General features: G+C 37.5%; 1 protein-coding gene across 2 annotated transcripts; it reads right to left on the bottom strand.

The window, feature by feature from the left end:
- Nucleotides 1-936: 936 nt before the first annotated feature.
- serpinb5 (serpin peptidase inhibitor, clade B (ovalbumin), member 5) lies at nt 937-22,902 on the bottom strand. 2 transcript variants are annotated; one of them, NM_001011282.1, is made up of 7 exons: nt 22,706-22,763; nt 19,363-19,539; nt 14,885-15,022; nt 13,125-13,242; nt 5,964-6,106; nt 1,818-1,985; nt 937-1,451 (listed from the first exon to the last, which is right to left on the bottom strand). In NM_001011282.1, the coding sequence occupies exons 2-7, from the start codon at nt 19,528-19,530 to the stop codon at nt 1,047-1,049; spliced, it is 1,140 nt and encodes a 379-aa protein (NP_001011282.1). In that variant the 5' UTR covers nt 19,531-19,539; nt 22,706-22,763; the 3' UTR covers nt 937-1,046. The 2 variants fall into 2 exon arrangements, with proteins under 2 accessions (NP_001011282.1, XP_031759201.1); XM_031903341.1 differs by lacking the exon at nt 22,706-22,763 and adding an exon at nt 22,805-22,902 and having other exon boundaries at nt 947-1,451.
- Nucleotides 22,903-24,488: the final 1,586 nt, after the last annotated feature.

Genomic DNA, 24,488 nt, shown 5'->3' with positions numbered 1-24,488 from the left:
AGGCCTTACCAGGGACCTATAAAGGGGCAAAATTATGTTCTCATCGCTTGAGTCAATGCCCTTTTTTATACAAGACAGCACTTTATTTGCTGTAGTAGCCACAGAATGACACTGCCTGGAATTAGACAACTTGTTATCAACAAAAACCCCTAGATCCTTCTCCATTAAGGATACCCCCAACACACTACCATTCAGTAGATAGTTCGCGTTTATATTATTCCTACCAAAATGCACTTCATTCTGTTTATAGACAATGTAAAACACTGGGAAAACTTTAATGAAAATGGAAGAAGTATGAAAATTGTGGGCCGTTCCTGTAATGTGTAAACAGTAGATAATTATGTAGTAAGTGATGCAGGAAGATAAGATGGAACATGCAAATTGAAATGAAACTTGGGTGAGTCACATGCTATTTGCACCCAAATAAACACAGTCTTGTTATAGGCCCAGACTTGGGAATATGGAGTATGTAAATTCCAGAAGGGCTGAAAGATGCTATAGTCACTAATTATTGGGCCTTTGGGGCTGTTTGGGCCACTTTGCACTTGTAATGCCAGGGCCTATTTTAAATCTTAGTCCGAACCTGCCTTGCACACAGAGATGGGTAGAATATTATGGGTCTGTTTTATAAGAGGAAGAGGTTCAGGAGAGCATGCAGAATGAATGGGAAGAACAAGTGCAGGTAGAAACATACACAAATTTGCCAGGGGACAGTGACCCGCAGCAGGGAAAGACAAGAGTCCATGTTGCTTTTGAAGTGCAGCTCCAAACAGGGAACAGTAAACTTACCAGTAACCTCAAAAATGAAAAGTATCCATTATCCATTTGTATAAATACTGGTTTAAAACTACAGGATTTATAATAAATAAACAATGCGTGTATGAGTGTTAGTGGTCCCTTAAATTATGACAGCCAGAAGAGAAAAGAAAAAAAATGTAATTATGAATACTTTTTATTATTTACAGAGCTTTTATTGAACCATGTTGTTTTAGCCTTTGAATAAGGCTTATGATTGGTATTAGAAGATTTATCATTAGCTGAACAGCTTACGATGCCTCAGAAGGGCCACAATACCTGCCTAACATAATAATAGTGCGTGTTTTATTGTGCCTCAGAATATATATGAATGGGTGGTCTGCAAGGAATTCCTCTTTATTCATTAAACGCCTCTCCATGCTCACATCTGCTGATTCAGTGCCATCTTCATCCACTTCAATGCAGGCTTTCTGTATAGCTTGAGAGATAGATATGCCTTTACTCTCCGTCATTTCAGAGAAGTCAGATGCCTCTTCATTAAATGCATCATTAATTCCCAAGCTTTTCAACATATCCTTAAGATCATATGAATTTTCCATCTTGAATTTGGGCAGAGACACTTTAACTTTGCTGTTGGCCATCATGCTTGGATTGGTCCAATGAGTATACTTTTCAAAAGTCATGTCCTGTTCCAACTAAGAAAAATAATAAAAACCATTAAAAAAAACTTTAAAATTTGATCTTAGGGTTACAAAAATGCAGCTCTAAATTTTCACTTTTCTTCTGTAGATAGCTTACAAGAATTATTAATAGATAGGTCTCATCCATCTATTTTGTTCATTGGGACAAGAAACAAATTGTACTCAAACATCATAATAAGCAATACAAGCCAATCCCTATAAAGTGATACTGACAAATATGGGGTCTGGTTATCAGCTCTAGAAAATCCCCCAAGGAGTTGCTGTAGACAGAGGGTTAAGGAACCCCCATGTCCTCATGCTTGTTGCTTAGATAGCTGCATTCAAGAGATGTCTGTACAGACAGAAATACCCCTTTTATACCTTTTTTAGACCAGTGGAATCATCCTCAATATCTTTAGGTAACAAGATGAGCATGCTAAAGTGCTTGCTTTGAAATGGCATCTCTAACACCATTGTTTTCAGCTCATTTATATATCCAATGCTTAGACGGGCTTCTAAGTGCATCATCTGCACAGGCTTTGTTTCTTTCTAATAGAGACAAAAAGAAAACATTAGTTATTTTACTAGGTCTGTTCCGATACATGGCAAATGTGGGCTTGCTATTACAGTATATTAATATGTTACCATAACAACATTACGCACCAAACAGCCATTTTTAGATAAATAAAATGCTGCTATTTTGAGATTATGAACTAAAACCTATTTGTGTTTCATTCAGTTTCTTTCCCATTAGTTATGTGAGAAAGTGTTATTTCCTGATTAAAGGGGCAGAGTAATGTCCTTTTCCAACATTAGTTCACTTACTAGGGCTTGTGATGAACATACATTTTGCCTGGTTTAATTGAGAAATATCTTATATGTAATTTCTTGCACTGAACAGGGCAAAATGTAAAACTAAGAGTAAAGTCACATTCTATTTCTTGGTAGTATGAGCAAACTTGAACTTTAAATAAATCAGCTTTCAACTGAGAAGTCATCTCTATAAACAAAACCCTACTGCTGCAGCCTGCTAGGCTTTTTATATCAGGGGCAACTTATTACACACAGGGCTTTATTATACACATAGGGGTTGATTCACTAAAGTGTGTTAAAACCAGCGCTATTTATAGCATGCGTTAAAAAATTTATTGTGTCTATTTTTCACGACTTAATGCACTAAAAGGATACTTGTGTTAATTTAGATGCAATGCTGTTTGCGTTATTTAAGTTGCGAAGACTATTTTCGCGCGGTATTATACGCAGTGTGCACAAATTGTTGCTGCGTGCGAAAAAACACACGCCATATTAGCCATACACGCCATACACGCCATTACTTTTGGAAAACTACTGTTCTGAAAATGACCATTTCCCTGCAAACTGGAGGCTGCATCACTCTAGGGCCAACACATATTTGAATAAATAACACTGCAAAGTCCATATTGTGTTGCCAAAAGCTCATGAATTGTACTTTTCTATAATTACCGCCTGCCCCAAGTAGGTGTTAATTTTCACATAGACTAATGCGATATTTAGCGTGTCTATGAGTTTGTGAATCATGCGTTAGTATTATTTCTGCGCAAGAATTAACTTGCGATCATGCGTTATTTAGCGCATGCGATATGCAACTTAACGCATTCGATAATATTTTAGCTAATCACGCATTTTTTTCTCCTCAATTTTAACGCAAAAAAGCATGCGATAACGCTTATCACACTTTAGGGAATCGACCCTATAAGCTTTATTCCAATTTGGCACATGCTTCCTTAATCATAGGGCTTTACAGTTAACTGCTGGTTTGTTTTGATTGTGTTCATACAAAGAGGACATAATGTGATTAGTGCAAGAAATAGCAATAACCATGTACACATATAAATACATATATTAATACATATAAATACATATATCTTTTTTTTTTCTTTCAAAAGACGTAGAACGATTTTCAGCTTTCACAATGGCATCTTTGTATTTGGTGAAGGAAACAGAAAGCACAGAGATATAATGAGTTAAGGATGGGAAAGTTCAAAGAAACCATGTTTAGTTCAGTTCTCAAGTTCTATATTTGGATTTCTCCAGAGGATCATTTTAGATAAATTAATCTCTACAAGGATTATGGGATAGTACTGTTGGGGAAAAACACAGATATAACACAAATATTAAAACACAGTTGTACTTTGCAAGGACTGAACCTGGCTTATTGGTTACCATCTCTTACTATTCAGGCCAAGAGGATTAATATAATACAGTATATATGTGTGATCTTGTGCATCCCTTCCCATGGCTGCTGCACAATGACTTATACAGGTATGGGATCCATTATCTGGACATCTATTATACAGAAACTAACTATCCCAACTAAAATATAATTAATCCTAATTGGAGGCAAAGCAATTCTATTAGATTTAACTCATGTTTAAATTATTTTTTTAGTAGGCTTAAATTATAAAGATCCAAATTACAGAATGATCCATTGTCCAGAAAACCCCATGTTCCAAGCATTCTTCATAACTGGCCCCTTACCTGTATTATAGGGGAGTGGATTATACACACAACTCAGATGGGATGCCTCCTTGCATTTTATCACTTCACATAAACAATGTAATTGCAAATCGTCTTAGTATGCTAATGTAAAATTGTAAATGTTAAGGTAAACTATCCCTTTAATTAAAAGCTGCTGTAAAAATAAGGAGACATATATTCCCATATTATTTGAGGAGTAGCACCACACCTTCATTCTAAAATAAAAGACAGCTTGAGGTTTGATTCATACTGCAAACTCCCTTTATTGTTTTCATTGTATCACATGGAACAGAGGGTGGGCGTGTACTTGCTGTAAACTCTTCAAATAATTATATATGTGTAAATATATACATATGAATATATGTATTCTTTTTATCAACAGTAAAAACTAAATGTAATTTTTATTCACTAAAAATTGTGTTTGTATTTGTTATTCTTATCTAGTATTTTCTCATGAGTGAATAGATAGACTTGCATTGTATAAATGGGATCCATTATCCGGAAACCCATTATCCAGAAAGCTCAGAATTATGGGAAGGCCATTTCCCATAGACTTAATTTTAATCAAATAATCCAATTTTTAAAAATGATTTCCTTTTTTCTGTAATAATAAAATAATACCTTGTACTTGATCCCAACTAAGATATAATTAATCCTTATTGGAAGCAAAACAATCCATTTGGGTTTATATAATGTTTAAATTATTTTCTAGTAGACTTAAGGAATGGAGATATAAATTGCAGAAAGACCCCTTATCAGGAAAACCCCAGGAACCGAGCTTTCCGGATAACAAATGCCATTCTTGTATTGCATTTTCTAACAGCTTGAAAAACTTTTGACTTTTCACCTCAGTTATACGCTTACATGATTTTAACCCACGGAACACAATGTTGCAGATCAGCCCATGTGTGACTGCCTCAAGTTCAGACTAGTTTCTGTTCTGTGAATCTTGACTTTGGCCAAATAAAAAGTAGGATTGTGCGCTACACAGCTATCCAAGAGAACTGTCTACATACACGTGGTAAGGGTTTGAAATATTCCTTTCCTTTTTCTTTTTCTTTCCTTAGGAACATTTTCTGCTTCCAGTTAGGAGGAGGGTTCAGCTTGTGAATTGTAGGCAAAACAATAAGCTAAATAGGGGGTAGGGCTGAAAGACTTTTCATCTGACTGCAAAATGTCTGAGAAACTGCTTAAAGGCGAAATTTACCTTAAAATCAGCTTTTTATGAGCAATAAATGGACCTGATCTAAGCAAGTATTCTTAAACTTCATTTTTTATTAGATATTATTTTGATTTAGTAACCTTCCTATTGTGCTTCTTAGACCATTGTCAAGGTCATTGGCCCATCAACCAAAAATTCAGATTTACTTCAAGGCTTCCACTTTGTTATTCTTATTGCTTTCTATTCAAGCCCTCTTATATTCATCTTTTATTTAAAGCTAATGCCACACAAGGCGTAGGGCTGAAATTTTCGGCAAGCGGATAAACGCTTGCCGAAAATTCAGCCCTACGCCTCCTACTTGTGCCTGCACCCGAATGAATGGGATACGCTCGGGTGCAGGCACATGTAGCCGATAAACGCATGAAAACGCGAGACTTTGCATTCTCACGCGTTTTCATGCGTATATGCCTGCACCCGAGCGTATCCCATTCATTCGGTTGCAGGCTCAAGTAGCAGGCGTAGGGCTGAAAAAATCAGCCCTACGCCGCGTGTGGCATCAGCCTTAACTTTCTTCCTCGCAGTGTCACTACAATAATTAAGCCTTAGCAGTCAAATAACAGTCTAGATTCCAAGTTTGGATCTCTGCATAACAAAAACATAAATAAATAATAAAAACTACAAAAATAAATTGTCTTAAAATACTATTGTGCACACCTTGTTAAAAGTTAATTTAAAAGTTATCTAACTCTTTAATATCAATAACATTAGAATGTAGCACATTAATTGAGCACCTTAGGTTACTGTCAACATCAACAATACAATTAATCTCAAATGACACATGCACATACCTTATTTATATGAAAATCCATTTCTTTTGTTTCAGACTTATTAAATGTATAAACCCATTTTCCCTTGAAACTGGCTGCACCAAGCATAATGATTTTTGTGTTCTCATCACATGAACCCTCATTCAAGACAGTCTCAAAGTTACCTGTAAAACAACCATCATTATTTTAAAAATCTCTTTTTATAAACTACATTTCTAACTTACTGAAGGCCATAGGGACCAACCCACAAACTGCCGTTTGGACCACCATGCCCTGTGAGATTAAATTATAATATTCTGTAACAACTGTTTGTTAAATGACAAGCAGGTTAGAAGGAATGCATATTCACACATAAATATATATAGTAGCAGGCTTTACCGTGTGCACAAGAAAGGAAATGTTGCACCATTTTGTTCTATAAAAACACTTCCCTCATTCACACACCTATTTATTAATGAATCCCTTATCTTGCCAGGGAAATACTGTAAGATTAGGAAGAAGGCAATTCAAAGAAATATAACTGTTGCCATTAGCTGCAATAACAACACACAACACCAGCTTCTTTTTTCTGTACGTGACACATTTAAGACACAGCCTTATATACAAGCTTCAATACAAGCCATATGCAAGAGCAAGGGAAAGCCACTGTGTGTTTGAATAGCTGCCTCTCCATTTGCAATTAGTACTAATGATGAACTAAGCCTTTATTTCATAATAGACTATTCGGATACCTACATGTTTCTCTGTTTCACAACTGTGCTGTATAAAGTGTCTGCCAATTGCTTATTTCATAATCAATGTATGTTAACAATAAATTGCATAAGGTTCTATTAAATTCTATGCAATCTGAGCAGTTGTTAAGTAACAAATATAAAGCAAAGCAGCAAAGTTATATAATTTAAGATATATTGATCCAGGGAGTGGTCCAATTGCTACCTTATGGGGCTGATTTACTAATCCACGAATCCGAATCCCGAATGGGAAAAAAATCGGATTGGAAACGAACATTTTGCGACTTTTTCGTATTTTTTGTGATTTTTCGGCACCATCGCGACTTTTTCGTGAATTGACGCAACTTTTTCGTAGCCGTTACGACTTGTGCGAATTGTCACGACTTTTTCGTAGCCGTTCTGACTTGCGTGAATTGTCGCGACTTTTTCGTAGCCGTTACGACTTGCGCGAATTGCCGCAACTTTTTCGTATTGAGCACTAGTAAACGGCAGGCAAACCTTTCCAACCTTTACAAAAAAGTTGTGACAATTCGCGCAAGTCGTAACGACTATGAAAAAGTCGCGACAATTCATGAAAAAGTCGTAAAATACCGATCATTACGAAAAAAAACGCATTTGGACGCTTTCGATTCGTTCGTGGATCGGCAAAATTCAAGTTTGAAACTGTGGCTTGAGTCTGCCTAGGACAGGGGTCCCCAACCTTTTTGACCTGTGAGCCACATTCAGTTGTAAAGAGACTTGGAGAGCAAAAAGTTCCTGGGGGTGCCAAATAGGGGCTGTGATTGGCTATTTGATAGATCCTATGTGGACTTGCAGCCTACAGAAGGTTCAGTTTGTCAGTACACCTGGTTTTTATGCAACCAAAACTTGCCTCCAAGCCAGGAATTCAAAAATAAGCACCTGCTTTGAGGCCACTGGGAGCAACATCCAAGGGGTTGGTGAGCAACATGGTGCTCCCGTGCCACTGGTTGGGGATCACTGGCCTAGGACAACTCCCACTGAGTTTTCAGTTTTTTTTCACTTAATAAAGACAGAGACAATCTATCTAATGAAACATATTAAATCCATAAAGCGTATGTTTATTTTTCTAGATTGCACTGTCGAGGTATCTGCATTTGTATCTGCATTTGTAGTAAGTTGATCTAAGCCAACATATTTGAGGTTAAAAAAACCTTACAGCCAGGAACATATCAAGCATGAGTCAATGCATGGAACGCCTGTCTGGGTTGGGTCCTTCTATGACATATGCATGAGCAGGCAATGTAACTGTAAAGGGTTCATTTATTAAGTGCAACTGCAGCTGTGGTCATGCAAATTATTTTGCAATAATTGCATAAATGGGGGAATGTGTTTAAAAGTTCTTGATAATCCAAAAGTTTCTATCCTACCTCCCTAAGCAAATCATGCACAGTGATACTACAAAACACCTCAAGGTGGTAGAAGCACCATGGTTCTGAAATGGGCAGATTTAGGTGTGAATCTAGAGCTCACCACAGTAAAATTCTCCCACTTGCTATTCATTCCTATGGGATTTTTAGAGGTATATTTATCAATTGGCGAACTCTAACATTCACCCATTGATAGATATGCCTCTAAAAATCCTATAGAAATGAATAGAGAGTAGGGGAGTTTTACTGTGGTGAGCTCTAGATTCACACAGAATCTGCCCTTTGTTGCCTCATTAAACACAATTGCATCCTGTTTTTTGTCAAAGTGACTGTACTGCATGTGTTTTGAGGCATCAGTTATTATACTGGAATTATGGGCTTTAAGGCTGCATTTTGGGTAAACAACTTACAAGTAAACAGAGAGCATTAGAATTTCTGTCGTGCAGAAAGTGAGGAGCTCTAGTTTCATTTTTTGACAAAATATCTTAATAAGTATTTGTCTACCATTTAGGATGAAGACACAGAGCTACTAGTAGCAGTTACTTGTCACGGCTAAAATAATAGGCAGTACTGATCATTTACTGATAATCGTGATAAATGTGTTTTAGCAGAGGCAATTCTCTGTATTTTCTATGGCAGGGGATTTTCTGTGTGCAGTATTTAAATACATATTTATAGCAGGAAAATCCAGTTCCAACTTGAAGAGATGCTATGCAAGGACCATGGGGCTGCACAGAATTCTAGATATACCACAATCATTTTATTGAATGTTCTTTAATAAGAGTGATGGTAAATGAGTAGTACTGATCATTATGCCATAATTGTATTTAGAGGAGAGTGCAGCCACCAGCAGATACATTCACCTGCCTGCGGCGAGGTGAATGTAAACTAAACATCTCCATCAGAGGATGGATCCTCCTGTTAATATTTTGAATAAAGATGGGACTCAAGCCATTAAAATGATTTGCAGACAAGAAAATTTAAATCACACTCTGTGCAAACACCACTTGATCAGCTTCCATGCTCAATTCCCTAATGGTGCCCCAACTATCACCAAATTGTATGTAAAGACAAGATCTTACAAAGCATCTTAGTTGGTTCTACACCATCTTATTGCAAGGCAGCTTTAACTCAATTCAGTGTCTCTATCAAAAGATAGATTCAGGATTTCTCTCACTTGGATAGGGACATCTGGAAGGACATACTGGATCTAATACCTGACATTAACATGTTGGTTATGGGCAGATATATTTACACTAAGTTTCCAAACAGAATGTACTTGGAAGGTAAACCCAGGATGATTAGATGTATGCTTAAAATGTAATCTAGGACATGGAACCTATTTCCATGTATTTTGGGTTTTCCCCAAAAGTTCCAAAGTTAGCAGCTGATGTAAGCCTTAGGAATACCTGTTACTTTGTAACTCTATCCCGCCCTCTAATTGTACCCAGGGAATAAAATGTAAAGGAAGGATTTATTTGCATGCCACCTTGATACATTTTAGTAACAGGGAAGAGGAGGTTGTTTTAAATGTTGCATTTTTCTAGTTAAGAAGTCTATGATCTATGCTTGGAAACCTGTAATAAATTCTTATGAAACTTTAATACAAGTTATATAGCTATAGGGTAGTGACATAAAACAAAAATATAAAATATATAATACAAGTACATTGTTGGACTGTTATTCATCATATTTAAACTTTAATAGAAAGAAATAACGAAAAGCTTATGACTAACAACAGCGTGTTACTTGTTAAAGGAAATTGCATGTGGCTGCATAGTTATCTCTTCTTTTATTTTTAAGTTTGCCATCATTGTCTTAGTTACCAGCTCTTCTTAAAGGAGAAGGAAAGGCTAAGTCACCAAAATGTTAGGCACCCTCAAGTGACTTTAATCGCTTACCTTTTACCCTGGGCTGGTGCCCCTGTTAGGAGAAAACCTTGTTGTGCCGGCTGAAATAATTTCTACTGGATTTTGCTGAGAGTGCTGACTCTCTGTTGGAGGAGGTAAGGGTGCTGGTGTAATATTTTTTATTGTAGGAGAAAACCTCACCAGCCCGGGGTAGCTGTAGCGAGCGCTTCCTTCTTCCTTCTGTTGTCAAAATCCCTGAGACCATGCTCGCAGCTACCCCGGGCTGGTGCGGTTTTCTCCTAACAGGGGCACTAGCCCGGGGGAAAAGGTAAGCGATTAAAGTCACTTGGGGGTGCCTAACATTTTGGCACCCTCAAGTGACTTAGCCTTTCCTTCTCCTTTAATTTACAAATACAGTGTCTGGCTTTGGCTCTCTGTCCCTGGAAATGTTGCTTGTTTTTAAAATTGAACAACTACACAGAAGAATTTTAAAAGAAGAAATCAGTAATTTTTGTTTATTCTCACTGAATAACTTATTGAATCTGATTATTAAAATGGGGTGCTAACGTAATTGAACTTTAGTAAAAATGTTATATCCAAAGGGAGAACCTTCTTTTTTAGTACAGGAACCCAGCAAGGAAAGTACCCCCCAAAGTTTTTTTGTTTCTCTTTTTTGGAACTCTATGTGCCCGCTCTATAGAGAACTTGCTTAAAATTGCGCAGCACCAAACGTATCTTTGAGCCAGGTTTCAAGGAACACTTCTGGGGTGCTACCTTGCGCCCGTTTGGGAATACCGACAAACCGCAGGTTGCTGCGCCACAGCCGATTCTCAAGGTAGTCGTTTTTGCTCAGACAGTCGGCAAGTTGCTTTTGTAGGTTACGGTACTGGTTAGGCAAGTCTTTGCACGTGTCCTCCAAGTTACTGACCCGGGACTCAACTGTGGTGGTGCGTTCGCGCAGCTTTTGCGGGTCTGATTTTATGATAGAGAGGTCTATTTTGATCTCATCCGTCTTGGTGTTAATAAGCGCCGAGTCCGAGTCAGCGCCATTTTGATTTGTTTCCCGGGCATATTTCTCGAGACGGGCTGCTGCCTCCGAAGCTCGTTTATGCGCCTTGTGTTGCCCCATCTGCTCTCTCTGGGGTAGGGGCTGCTTCACAAGAGGTTCCGACTCCGTTGCGAAGGGTTAGTAGCGGGTTATATCAGGATATTTGCAGGGTCTTTAGCGGAGCTCTAACAAGTGCGTGCGCTCACATCGGTGGTCAGGCCACGCCCCCTGTTTTTCTTTTTTAATGTTGGCACCACTATAATTTTTTTGTTAACTACTACAATGACTGAATGATCTGTTCACATAGAAAGGTTTTTCTGTTATAATGCCTATTTATATAATATACAGGGGCAGATTAACCATTAGGCATACCTACGCTATAGCCTAGGGGCCCATGTGATCGGGGGGCCCATCCAGCTTTTTAAATTATTTTTCAGCTCTACTCTTCAATATCTGTTAGAAAGCATTATTTGTGATGGGAAAAGAGATTCAGAAGAGTAGAGCTAAAAAAAATAATTTTAAAAAGCTGGATGGGCCCCCCTGATCACATGGACCCCTTGCTTTGCCTGCTGACTGTGGTCTATGCGTATGTCTATACAGATACAGCCTAGAAGGGTGGCCTGTATAAAGTGTAGCCTAGGGGCCCCACATATCATTAATGTGCCACTGATAAAATAACATAACACTTAAAATGTATATACATTGTGTGCTGTATATATTTAAAGATATTTAGTATATTATCTTAGGCATCAGAATGGGGAAGGTGGGGGATGTGCCAGAAAAGCTGCAGAATTTCTAGCTCTAGCATGGAAGGCCTAGAAGGTAAGAAAAGTTGCAAGCTGCAACTAAATTTAACCAGTGCTCAAATTGATCCTCTTCTACCTCTTAGTATTATATCATGCATGGCAAAAGTGTCGGTACAGGTATGGGATCTGTTACCTGGAAACCCAGCTCCAAGTTAATAGAAGGTCATCACCCATTTTCATTCATAATTCATATTTTTAAAAATGATTCCTTTTTCTCTGTATTAATAAGACAGTACCTTGTATTTCATTTCAATTAAGAAATAACCAATCCTTATTTGAGGCAAATAATCCTATTAGGTTTATTTAATGTTCAAATTAATTTTTAGTAGACTTAATGTATAGAGATACAAATTATGGGAAAAACTTTATCCAGAAAACCCCAGGTCCTAAGCATTCCGGATAACAGGTCCCATATCTATACATGTTTTTAGTGGGCCAGTTATGAACTGGGGGCTATACCCATCATTTTCCACAGTCACTTGTGATTAAATTTACCAGCATGCTTCTTTAATATATAAGAACTCATGAACAATGGACACAGTCATGTGTGTACTGATGCCAGCAGGGTTCCCAATGCGACCTGCACCAATATGCATAGAAGATTAATGCCTAACTAATAACATGCAAAAATCATTTTAATGCTGAGCTCAAAAAATAACACACTCTCCACTTTAAAATTGTGAGCAAAATTGTGTCTGAATTTGTACTGTACATTTTACAACACTTGTGCCAAGGAAAAAGCAGCATGCAGACACAATTATGATGGAATTGTGGGGAAAAGACACTGCTTTATTAGTAAAAACATGGCACATTGCACTTTGTACACTGCACTTGCAGTCTTAAATGTGCCAGTTATTAACCTTATTAGCTTGAGTATTATCTTTTTACTTATATCCTTCTATAAAGTGGATACATTATAATGTAATTCTACTTTGTGGATACCAGCTGCAGACAGGCCAATAGAATATCAGCATATAAATGTTACACACATAGCATTACTCTTCATTAATGGTGTGTGTGTTTTGTAGAAAGAAGACAGATCAGGAACACTCACTTGCCTGACAGCACTACTACCTGCCCCAAGCAGAATGTTTTCCAATTATAAATGCAGATCAGGGTCAGTGTTTTGACTAACATGACTCTCTCCAACAGCACTGAGAGTCAAAACTACCCTTGTGCAAAGTCTTTGGCATTTGGAATTCGGAGTAACCCTTATTATTACTACCATATCTGACACTTATTAAAATGTGATCTGCATATATATATATATATATATATATATATTCCTTTCAGAGCTATCAAGCAATATCTTGTTTTTATGTGTGCCTTGCAATGAAGATTCTGCACCTTGTTACTCACCATCAGTTAGCTCTTTTACTGAGGAATTTATTTGAGTTCTTGCCTCTTCAGCTTGACTCTTAAAATCAATAGTTTCCAGTTCCAATGGGTATGGTTTCTTGGCTGAATTGATAAAATCCTGGGTGGAGTGAAATTCCAGAAGTGTTACTACAATTTTTAGATACTGAACTGAAACTAGTCTGAAAAAAGTCTAAAACTGCTAATATATCAGACAACACTAATTACACTGAAAAAAGAATAAAAAAATAGATTTAAGTGCAAAAGTGCATCAATTCACTTTTGGGGCTTTAGATGTATAGAATACATTTGATAGTGTTTTATTATTTTATTATTAAAAATTGTAATAAATGTAAAGTTTAAATGACATGTAAGAAAAGGCATCACTAAAGATTAGTAGCATATGCTACAACTGCATATTTCAGATTGTAGGGCTTAGTTACAAACGTAGGTGATAAATCACACAAGTTTGGTTGTCAGTAGCAACAATCAGGTCTTTGCTTTTATTTTCTAACATACAGCAGACTGTCCAAAAATAAGAAATTTAGATTACACTTAAAAGTGAAATGTTATCTTAAAGGGGATCTGTCATCCAAACATAAAAAGCTGAATAATAAAAGTCCTTTTCAAGTTAAACATGAAACCCAAATTCCTTTTTTTAATAACACATCAATACCCATTATAAAGGCATTTAAAATCCCAGCTGTCAATCATATATTGCCTGCCCCGCCTCTGTGCCTTAGGCATAGAGGGGGGGCAGACAATAACTTTAGCTTTCCATTCAGCACTTCCTAGAAGTCACTGCACTTCTCACTTTTCCCCTCCCTCCCCATCACCTAATTATGTAGCCAGTGCATGGGTATGGGCATCTGGTCCTCCAACAAGATTTTGGGGCGATGCAAAGCTTGCCTTACTAACAGTGTCCACAAAATGGCAGCTGCCTGCTTACTGGATTGTGTAGATCCAAAACTGAAGGAAACAAGATTTATACTATCTACATAGCGTAAGTGAAGTTTATTTTGCTCAACTAATATGATAGAAAAGAATTTGGAATTATTTCTTAGAGTGACAGGTCCCCTTTAATTTATTACGGATTTTTTAGTAACACCAATTTGCCCTGGGAACATCTGTAAATAGTGAGTTCCAGGTGATCTGCACCTGCTATGGCCATTCACTATACACCATAATGTATGTTGCACTGCTTAGATCTTGGCATGCTGCTGCCAGAACCCCTGCTGGCCCACGCCCTTCATTCCTGCCTGCATGTGCAGTGTCCGATCAAAACATGCACTGGAAGGGTGCCATGGAAGGTAGTGGGGGTTGCAGTAAGGAAAAAAGGTGCCAAAACAAAAGTGAAATCAATGATAAGTATATCCTCTCAAAACTGTACCAATATCCTGTCTTATGATTTCTTAATTTTAATTTGTAAATTTTTAAATGGCTCCTGATAAAATTGACCATAGTTTGTGTGAATGTGATAGAGGTCTATGTAAGCTCTTCCCCCTCCCCCCCCAAAATGCCCCCCACTTGCACCAGCAGTACTGGTAGCACCACAGATCCACAAAACCCAAACATTATCCCTCCACTGGGTGAGACATTTGAACAGCTGTTAAAATCCCAGCGAAGATCCTGAAGGTGCCATGCTGGCATTAAAATTATTCCTCCTTAGGCCTGGGCCTTTGTGACTTTGCCGCAAATCCTGGCCTGATTGTTTGAGTTATATTAGTTTAACAGATTTACAGATATAGAACTATTCTTCTCACCTTTTTGCACTCAATGCTGTTATCCACGTAGACACGTTTCAATAATTTTAATGAGTTTGCTGAGCTTATCTTGGAGATATCCGAAGAGAGTAACTGAAATCCAAAATCTGGATCTTTTACTTTTTCAAAATGAAGGGCCTGTTAAGAAAATCGTAATTATTACAAAATAGAAAACTGCTATTTTTAAATCAACATTCCAACCATCTGATTCAAATGAGTCATATAAATGAAATGTACATGCAGCGCGTCGGGGGAGGGAGACCAGCAGATCAGTGGAGCGCCCTGGAGGGATCGGGTCTGAGCAGCCGGGGCCTACCGGGTTTTTCCTCGGCCCAGTCCAACGCAAAATATAGGCCATACATAGACTGACCTAAAGCAAATTGAGATTTAGTGGATAAAATGTTTAGGATGCTTAGGAAAGTATTAATTCATGCAATTATGTGAGGGGTTCTCCCTCCATTTGTGTTTGGGATCAGTTAGCTTAAATGTGTTTTAGTTTTATATAGAGAAAGGCAGCAGGTAATGACATCCCAGGCACATTATATACAGTGAAATGCAGTCTATATTTACAAAACTAGCACATTATATGCAGTGAGATGCAGAGGGTACTGGTGTCAGCTATTCAGGCCCTCACACTATAACCCTGGCACTGATACACAGCATTGGTTTGTTTCCCAGCTATGCAGTCTCATGAGGCTCCACTGTGACTAACTAGAAATGAACAAAACAGTGACAAAAGTAAGAAAAAAAAGTGCAAAAATATATAAAAGTAGAATTAGCTTTTAAAGGGGGAAAGAGTTGATTTAGGACTGGTGTGAGGGTGATAGGGATATTATAGATTCCAGGTGAAAAAACTATTTCATTTCAGCTACAAAACATATGTACAGTTTAGTACCTGTGGGAATTGGATGAAATCAGCAGTGAAAGTTCAGAGCTGGTGAGGTTCTTAGGTAAAGTTTACAGCCTGCAGATCCTACTTACCAGTCTCCATTTCTGCACTGGCCTCAGTTTGTAATATCTCCCCAGCCCTGCCCATATTTGTGCCTTGATCAATTTTACTGTATGTCAAGAGAGCTGTGCTCTTATTGAAGATGCCAGAAGAAGAAAGATCCAATCAGAGCACAGTGATTACAAGTGAACCTGGAGCTTGCGGGAATGCTAGAAGATTTCCTGATGTTAAAGGTTCCAGAACAGTGCTGAAACTGAGAAAGGGTTTGTGTTTTTAAAGGAGAAGGAAAGGTAAAAACTAAGTAAGCTTCATCAGAAAGGACTATGTAAACACAGCCATAAGCACTCAGAGAATCTGCACTGAGTCCTCTATCAAAAGAAACACAGGATTTCTTGTCTCCTTTTTTGTAAACATGTTCTTAGGGTATCTGACTTCTTCTCTCAGAAAAATCCTTAATTACAGGGGCCAGAGTCTGCACAGCTCTCTCCTCTCTCCCTTCTCCTGCTCCCCCTCCCATTAAAATTCATAAAAATCACTCCCCCACCCTTAGGAATGTGTAATCTGAGCTACCAACAGCTATAGCTGCAAGCAGGAAGCTATGAAGACCAAGCTAAAATGACTCAGGTATTGTTTCTGCAGAATAAATATATTGTTCTAGGTGGCAGTAATGTGGCAAATCTATTGGCATTAAAATGCCAAAATGACTTTCCTTCTCCTTTAAGGTGTCAAGCAGGTTTGGGGAATTAGCCTACCCTAGCCTTATTGAAAATCCACCTATGCTTGGGTATTGCATTGCATGCCATGTCTGGGCATGTCACATCTGATACTCAGATGTGCCAGCCCGGGGCATGTACACTGAAGGCCAAGACCAGTCTTGTTGTTCCCCGTCATTGAAACTTAATTGGCATGGAGACATAGCTGCAGAACTTCTAAAGACCCAACCTCTACTGTATATGAAGAGTGGTTTACCATACACAACTATAGCAATAACATATAGTTACAGACGAAACGTATGGATATCACTGGCACTCAATGGGTTAGTTTTGATAGCATTGGGAAATATAGTGATCATTTAATCGTTGTGGGAGAACAGCAACTCATTCAATTTATCACAAATTTTCATTTTTTTTTTTTTGAACATTGTTTATATTTCCATTTTCAAAGCAAATACATCGGTTTTCATTGCTTTGTCACATTTACCATATACATTTGTACATTTTTCAGAGGCCACCTCCTGCCAAAGGGATTGTAGAGAAGGGCATGACTGCAAACTGTAAATCAGGCTTGCCTTTGGGGAGCGGCATCTAAGGCATTTGTCCGAAAGGAAATTTCCCATCTTATGTCATTTAACTGGGGTGAGGTAGGAGTTATAAAGAATTTGAATGGCCATCTCTAGATAATTGCTCACTAGAAGTGATTTCATGATACCTACATGTTGTTTCAAGATATCCTGTAAGGTACTGTTTGGAATATCAGTGGTCCGCTTAAAACTGGATGTGCCTTCACTGTCGATGTTTATTAATGTTTGAATAATATGGTATATGTGTGAGGTTGTTTGTTTGGTATTTCTATTTTTCCATATTATCGGGCTATATTTTTGAGCTATAATTGTTTTGAAATTGGTGTCGCAAAATGTGTGATTTGTAATGCTAAAAACGTATTTGGGGTTGTAAATTGAAATTTTCATTTTTTATTACACCAAATATATTAAATTTATTCTAAATTATTTAAGAATTAAAAAAAAAAAAAAGTAATAATGATATTGATTACTAAGGTGTAGATCCTAATAATACAATGAAATAAATTGTAGAACAAATGTAGTAGCATAGGTAGAAACAACTGAAATCTATTTACATGCTAAGAAACAACGTGGAACTATTAGTGCAAATGAATTAAGGTAGGGGCGTACCAAAGTGCTGCCAGGCTCCCATGCAAAGAATTTTGAGAAGGGCCCTGCACGCAATGCAAACTCGACGCTCCCTCCTCTGTCCCCGCTCGCATATGCATGCCTGCTGCCATCCCCAGGGGGCGCACACATGCTCTCAGAAGAAAAGTGCCTATAGTGGAAGCTGACCCTGTGGTCCGGGCCCCCTTGTACCTCTTTTTCTCCTTTCTTTTTCATTTTTTTTTATATAGGGTGGGTGGGTGAGAGGAACACCTTGAGCCAGTTCATTTGCAGAAAGGTAAATACCCTGTCTCAGCTCTCCTTATTATACCCCTCACATAAGTGCCACCTGACGTACCTAGCTCCCCTCAGCCTATCACCTGTTGGCCTACTAGTTCCCCCATCTGAAAAATGAATTGCCTACATGCCTAATAAAATCAGTAACACCTGTGAGTGCCCCAAAGTTAACCCAAGTATTGCTGTGAAGAATAACAAATATCCCTTATACCAGCTGCTGTTCCATGCACACCTAGGGCCAAATAAGTCAATTATTTTTTAATAATTTTATTCATTTTTTAAAAATTATTTAGCTTTTTGTTCAGCAACTCTCCACATTGGATTTTCAGCAGCTATCTGATTGCTAGGATCTTAATTAACTAGCAACCAGCCAGTGGTTTGAATGAGAGTAAAAAGTAACAATACAGGTATAGCCTAACAAAGGAAAAAAATTTTAGCGGCTGGGCTGAGTGATATTAGAAAACTGGAAAGAGACAGAAGAAGAATGCATATAACTCAAAACCCATAAAAAATAAATAATAAAGACCAGTTGAAAAAGCTAACTTAAAGGTGAACAACCCCATTTAAATGTCAATGTTACATAAGATGTGCATTTTACTGAAGTGTGAGCTCCATTTCCCTTTAAATTAAGGGTCCATTTTTACTAGTTTGTTTAATAAAGTATGAAGAAATGACAGTTCCCTTTTCTCTTGGATGATGCAATGATCACTGTTTATTTTTTAACACTATAATATAACATTCAACCCACTGAGTATCTATCTGTACACTATACTCTTTTGGGTACTTAGTTTTTTTTTACTGCAGATCTTTATACAAGTAGTGTATTTATCTATTTTATCCTTTTATAAAATAAAAGGAAACTAACTACAATTTAGGAAGATAAGTGCCTACTAACAAGGTATTTACATTACTCCTTATATGCATGAGGAAAACTATTTAACCAAGAATTACCCATGCCACTCTTCTCCCAAGACAGCCACACCTAAAGGACAATCTCAACCAGTCAGGTTGATGTTAACTGCTTTGGAATGATCCATCTCTTCTCAGTCAGATACAAGTGTTAAATCAAGATTGCACTGTAGGGTGCACTGTACCTAAAAGGGCCTCCTTTTTTATTTGCAAACTCTGGCTATCCCTGCACCTGTCTGCCCAGTAATTTAAATCTCATTGATGTGTTAGCTGCAAGGATTGTTGTTTTATGGCAGGATATCTATTGTCCTGGCTTACATTATCACACTTGCCATGGGGCGGCAAAGCAAGAAGTGTTAACCTATTGTGTGTGTGTGGGCTCACTGTAAAATATTCAAGTCATTTATTCATTATTATAAGTACTGTAACTTGTCTTACTTTCTCTAGTTCACTTGCTGTGTTTCCTTGCGACCCCTTGCGTATTAAAGACAGAGAGGAGGAGATGCATAGTGGTGAGCAGACGAAATTATCCGTTGCACTCTTCTCGCACAATTTTTTGAAAATATCTACTGCCAAGGCGGTGTTTGCTAGACGAAGCGCATCCATTGCCTAAAACTGAAAATGAAAGTTATTTAGCAGTTAGACTGGCAAAAATATATAGATGTCAGCCCTTGAACAAATTTTGCACTGATTGGTGCATTTTTGCTCAATGGCTTTCAGATACTGTATTTGTAGTAAATACATGTTTGAAAAGATTTATCAGGTTCAGCTGAAATAGAAAACTGACAAAAGGAGGTTTTATGGATTGAGGAAAGCATTTAGAACAAGAGACGTTTAAAGGAATACTGTCACGGTAAAACGTGTTTTTTTTTTTTCAAAACACATCAGCTAATAGAGATTCTCCAGCGTAATCCTGCATTGAAATCTGTTTTTCAAAAAAGCAAATAGATTTTTTTATATTTGATTTTGAAATATCACATGAGGCTAACCATATTCTTCATTTCCCAGGGCGCCACAGCCATGTGACCTGAGCTCTAATAAACTTCAGTCACACTTTACTGCTCTGATAAACTTCAGTCACACTTTACTGCAAGTTGGAGTGATATCACCCCCCTCCCAGCAGCCAACCTGCAGAACAATGGGAAGGGAGCAATATAGCAGCTCCCAGTAGATATCAGAATAGCATCAATAGTAAGAAATCCAAGTCTGGCTTAGGACTCCTCCAGTTACATGGGAGTAGAAGAAACAGTAGGTTACCTGAAAGCAGTTCTAATGTGTAGCGCTGGCTCCTTCCGTCTACACACCAATATTACAGCTAAAGATATATTAAACTCATGACAGTATCCCTTTAAGACATTTGGATAATGGGCAGAAAGGAAACCTAGGAAAGAACAGCATTACCGTTACATTATATAAATGAATGTGGAAAAAAAAGCTTGCCAGGGTATAGGTGGTCCACTGGAAACATTTCCAGTTCTGCTATGTGTTGAAGTTACGGTATTTTACCTTTAAAATACAGTGTTGTTGCCTCACTTAAAGCCTTAAAGGGGTGGTTCGCCTTTAAGTTAACTTTTAGTATGTTTTAGAATGTCTTATTCCTAGCAACTTTTTTTCTTTATATATGGTTTTGTGCCTCTTTCCAACATTCAAATGGGGGTCACTGATCCCAGCAGCCAAAAACTATTGCTCTGTGAGGCTACAATATTGTTGTTATTGTTACTTATCTTCCTATGCAAGTCTCTCCTGTTTATATCCCTGTCTCTCGTTCAAACCACTGCCAAGTTACTAGGGTGAATATAGCCCTAGCAACCAGATAGCTGAAAAAAACAAGACAAACTGCAAATTGTCTCAGTTTATTAATATCTACCTCATGCCAAAAGTTAATTTAAAGGTAAATTACCCCTTTAAGCAACCCATGATTTGTATAAAGGGCAGGTAAAGACTAGTAATAGAATCCTGAATGGAACAGATATTGTTTCTCTAAGTGAGAAGTGCAGTTGTTTTGCATTTAACAGTGCAAAAAGTTTTTACATTTACATTTTGCTCACAATTCTTTAAATCCTAGGAGTGCTGCCCTTGTTCTAGTATATATATATATTTATATATATATATATATTGATATTGATATATTGATTACAGCATATACATTAAAACAGCTTGAAAACAAGAAAAGGAATATAGGAAAACAAGATATTTTAGTATGTATCATATCTTCTTCAAATATATAGAATCAGCAGTTATACCTAATAAGGTGTGACTAAAAATCTGTTAAACATTTTTCTTTGTGCAATACTGACACGCCTATGTGGTTCATTGTTTCTGCCCTGGGGATATTATACACATCACACCTAAAAACTCAAAAACGATTGCAGCTTGCTTGATGAACATCTGAAAAATGTAATTGTAGATGTAGAAGAGTATTCTGACCATCACCAGTTATAGTATTTATGATTTGTAATGCCTGAGACTAAATGTGGCCATAAACGTTCAGAGTTTAGACTGAAATTGTAGGATAAAGCCCTAAAAATAACAAATCGGAAGATGTTCTGAACATGAAATCGTTGGCAAACACCAGTTGCATGAAAGTGACTTCTTGGAAATGCATTGTAGGCCCCCCAAGGATATTGCCAGAGACACAATACATGCGCAGAGTGATACCTCAATGTAAATACACTAGCTGTGTGGCCAGAGCACTTGGCACAATAGGTCCATGCTGATGTGGGTGTTTCCTTGACCAAAGGGAGAGTATATTTGTACATTCCAGGTCAAAACAATTACAAAGGATTCCAGATATGTGTACACCCCCACAAATTGGTGAGAATAAGTTACTAGACATTAATAGAGAGTCAGTTCATTGACCCAACCCACGCTTATACATAGTTCTAGGATACTCAGATATCATTGTTCATATTATTATATAAAATAAAATATAAAAAAAATGTCTAGATAAAAAGGAAACACTGTCATACGTATATACATACATATATTTCTCATTCTAAATGCCCCCACGTACCACTTATTAGTCAGAGAGAACTTGTAAGAAGGGCTATTGGGTCTACGACAAGGCACAACATTCACTGTTATCTCTCTCTTTCATACAAAGATATCTCAGACTAACCCAAATATTATGGAAAGTGAAAGTGATTATATAAAGAGCTTAATGGCTGCTTATGACATAGGAGCCAGCCATGGTAACGGTACATTAAACATGTAATATTCTAAGCATGTGAATCATCCATATCATGACTTAATGGCACACTGTAAATTATACAATTGATTATGACAGTGTTTTCTTTTCCCCTTATAATTAGTTATATGCAAATAGTTTTATTATTCTCTGTTGGACAGCTTTCATTTTTTCTTAGATAAATATGAATACAAATTCGCTAGAGAAATAACAATTTTTACAAATTGTCTGGTCTGGAAAATGCATACATCAGACTGTAAGGTAGAAGATTTAGTTTGTGTTTAGCACCCCCTCTATGAAACAGCACTATAAATCCCCTCTGTCTGAGGCCTAGAACGCCCCTGAAGCTTCTGGGCCCTAGTTCAACTCCTATAGCCACATTTAAGTACTGGATACTACACTCATTCCTACATAGTTATTGTGACCACCAGAAGAAAAGGGAAACTGTTTTCATAAACAGGTTAGGAGTCCTTTTAGATTTTTACATGGATATAGTTTTCCTCATTGAAGCAGTTACAGTATTTATAACATATAGAATTCTATAATTTGCACATGCAGGGTCAAAAGTAAGCCTTAACTGTTCAAGCTCCTTACCTTATTCTGCAGACACAATGCAAAATGAACAAGAGAGCAGAAAGAAGTTTATTCTTACGCTGAAGCCCTTACAAGAGCTCAAATAGTCAGTAACATTACCTGCACCAGGCGCCCCACCCAGTAATATGTAGGAAGGCAGCTATGAGTCAGTTATTATCCAGTGCTCCAAAAACGATTATTATTGGCAGCGGCTCCTCTAAAAAAGTTGCTATGAAATATCTGCAGCCACGCAAAGAAGCTTACTCAAGCAAAAATGGGATTGTTTTTTGGCAGCATTAATTGACCAGATCCAGCCCAGTTTTATCACTAAAAACGATAAAATAAAGAGAGAAAGCAGCCTTCCAATATGCGTTCAGTAAACATTTACATTTGTATGTAATAAATGTAATTACTACTAAAAGCAGCTCTTGTATTAGTAGTCATCTCTCTTCCAGACTTTCCAGACAATTCAAACAATGATTTTCAAGTTCTGTGATTTACAGATTGGAGAGGAAGGATAATAAAGGTGGCCATACACGGGCCGAATAAAGCTGCAGCTTATTGGTCTGTTTATCAGGCCATCCCAACAGCCTCCCATAAATAGGTCAGATATCTGTTTGGCAGGTTATATAATCCCATCAGGCAAGGACCACAAAGGCATGTTGCCCCCCCCCAACAGCTTCTACCCCCTCCCACTGGCTGCCTCTCACTAGCTTTCTTACTTCTCCCTTCCACCAGTCTGATCAGAACTGTGCCCCCACCCCCGCCAGGCACATTAATGTTTTACGTATCAGGCAGTGATGCATTCTGATTAACCATGTACATGTAAAGCGCTATACATTACTATTATGATTACTAGACTCAAAAGTTCCATATCTCATTGACTATATCAATTTACACTCACTCATTCACTCCTTCAAAAGCTTCAATATTTTATCCTTATAGGACTTTTTAAAGTCATTTTGGCATTTTACTGCCAATAGATTTGCCACATTAGTGCCACCTAGAACAATATATTTATTCTGCAGAAACCATTACCATACCTGGGTAGAGCCCTAAAAGCTTTTACTGTTTGTTTAAGATTTCAGCTGCCATTTTAGCTTTTAGCTTAAAAACATGTTTACAAAAGGAAACAAGAAATCCTATGTTTCTTTTGATAGAAAGTGCTTATGGCTGTTTTTACATTGACCTTTCTGATAAAACTTTTTTTTTTTTTGGCACCTGGGTAGGGCTATAATTTTGCCACTGCCTGCTGTATCTCATTAAATAAGATTATTTTATTTAATAAATCATTCTTTTTGTGATCATTTGTTTTCACTGGGTTTTTTTTTTGTTGACCCATGGAAAAAGCTATCTTGAATTTTAATAAATCTGAAACTGAGTAGTTTTTGTACTAAGCATTATCATATATATTAAGGGGATGATTTGTACTTTTATATAATTGCAGAGGAGAAACCTCTAAAATGTCCTTGTGGACTGGTCTAATGTATATATGAATGAACCCAAACTGAGGCACAAGCACTCAAGCAGAGTGTATGGCGAACTTTATACTTTTCCCTTCATTCATTCTGTCTGAATCATTGGAACAAATGGAAGTGAAGAGCAGCCACAAAGTTGCATCTCTTTTTCATCTCCTATCTGTAGACAGACAGAAATTTTCCACGAGTGTTGCGCAAGAAAAGCGGGATTATTGATCTGAATGGCCCCCAGCTGGCCATACATGCCCAAATGGTAAGGCAGTATGGTGCAAATGAGCTAAACTGCCCAAACAAAAATCAAAATCAATGTTCTTAGGCTATTGAGT

This window comes from Xenopus tropicalis, chromosome 6 (assembly GCF_000004195.4).
Source record: "Xenopus tropicalis strain Nigerian chromosome 6, UCB_Xtro_10.0, whole genome shotgun sequence".
Taxonomy (NCBI): Eukaryota; Metazoa; Chordata; class Amphibia; order Anura; family Pipidae; genus Xenopus; species Xenopus tropicalis.
This window is presented reverse-complemented; position numbering and strand designations above follow the sequence as displayed.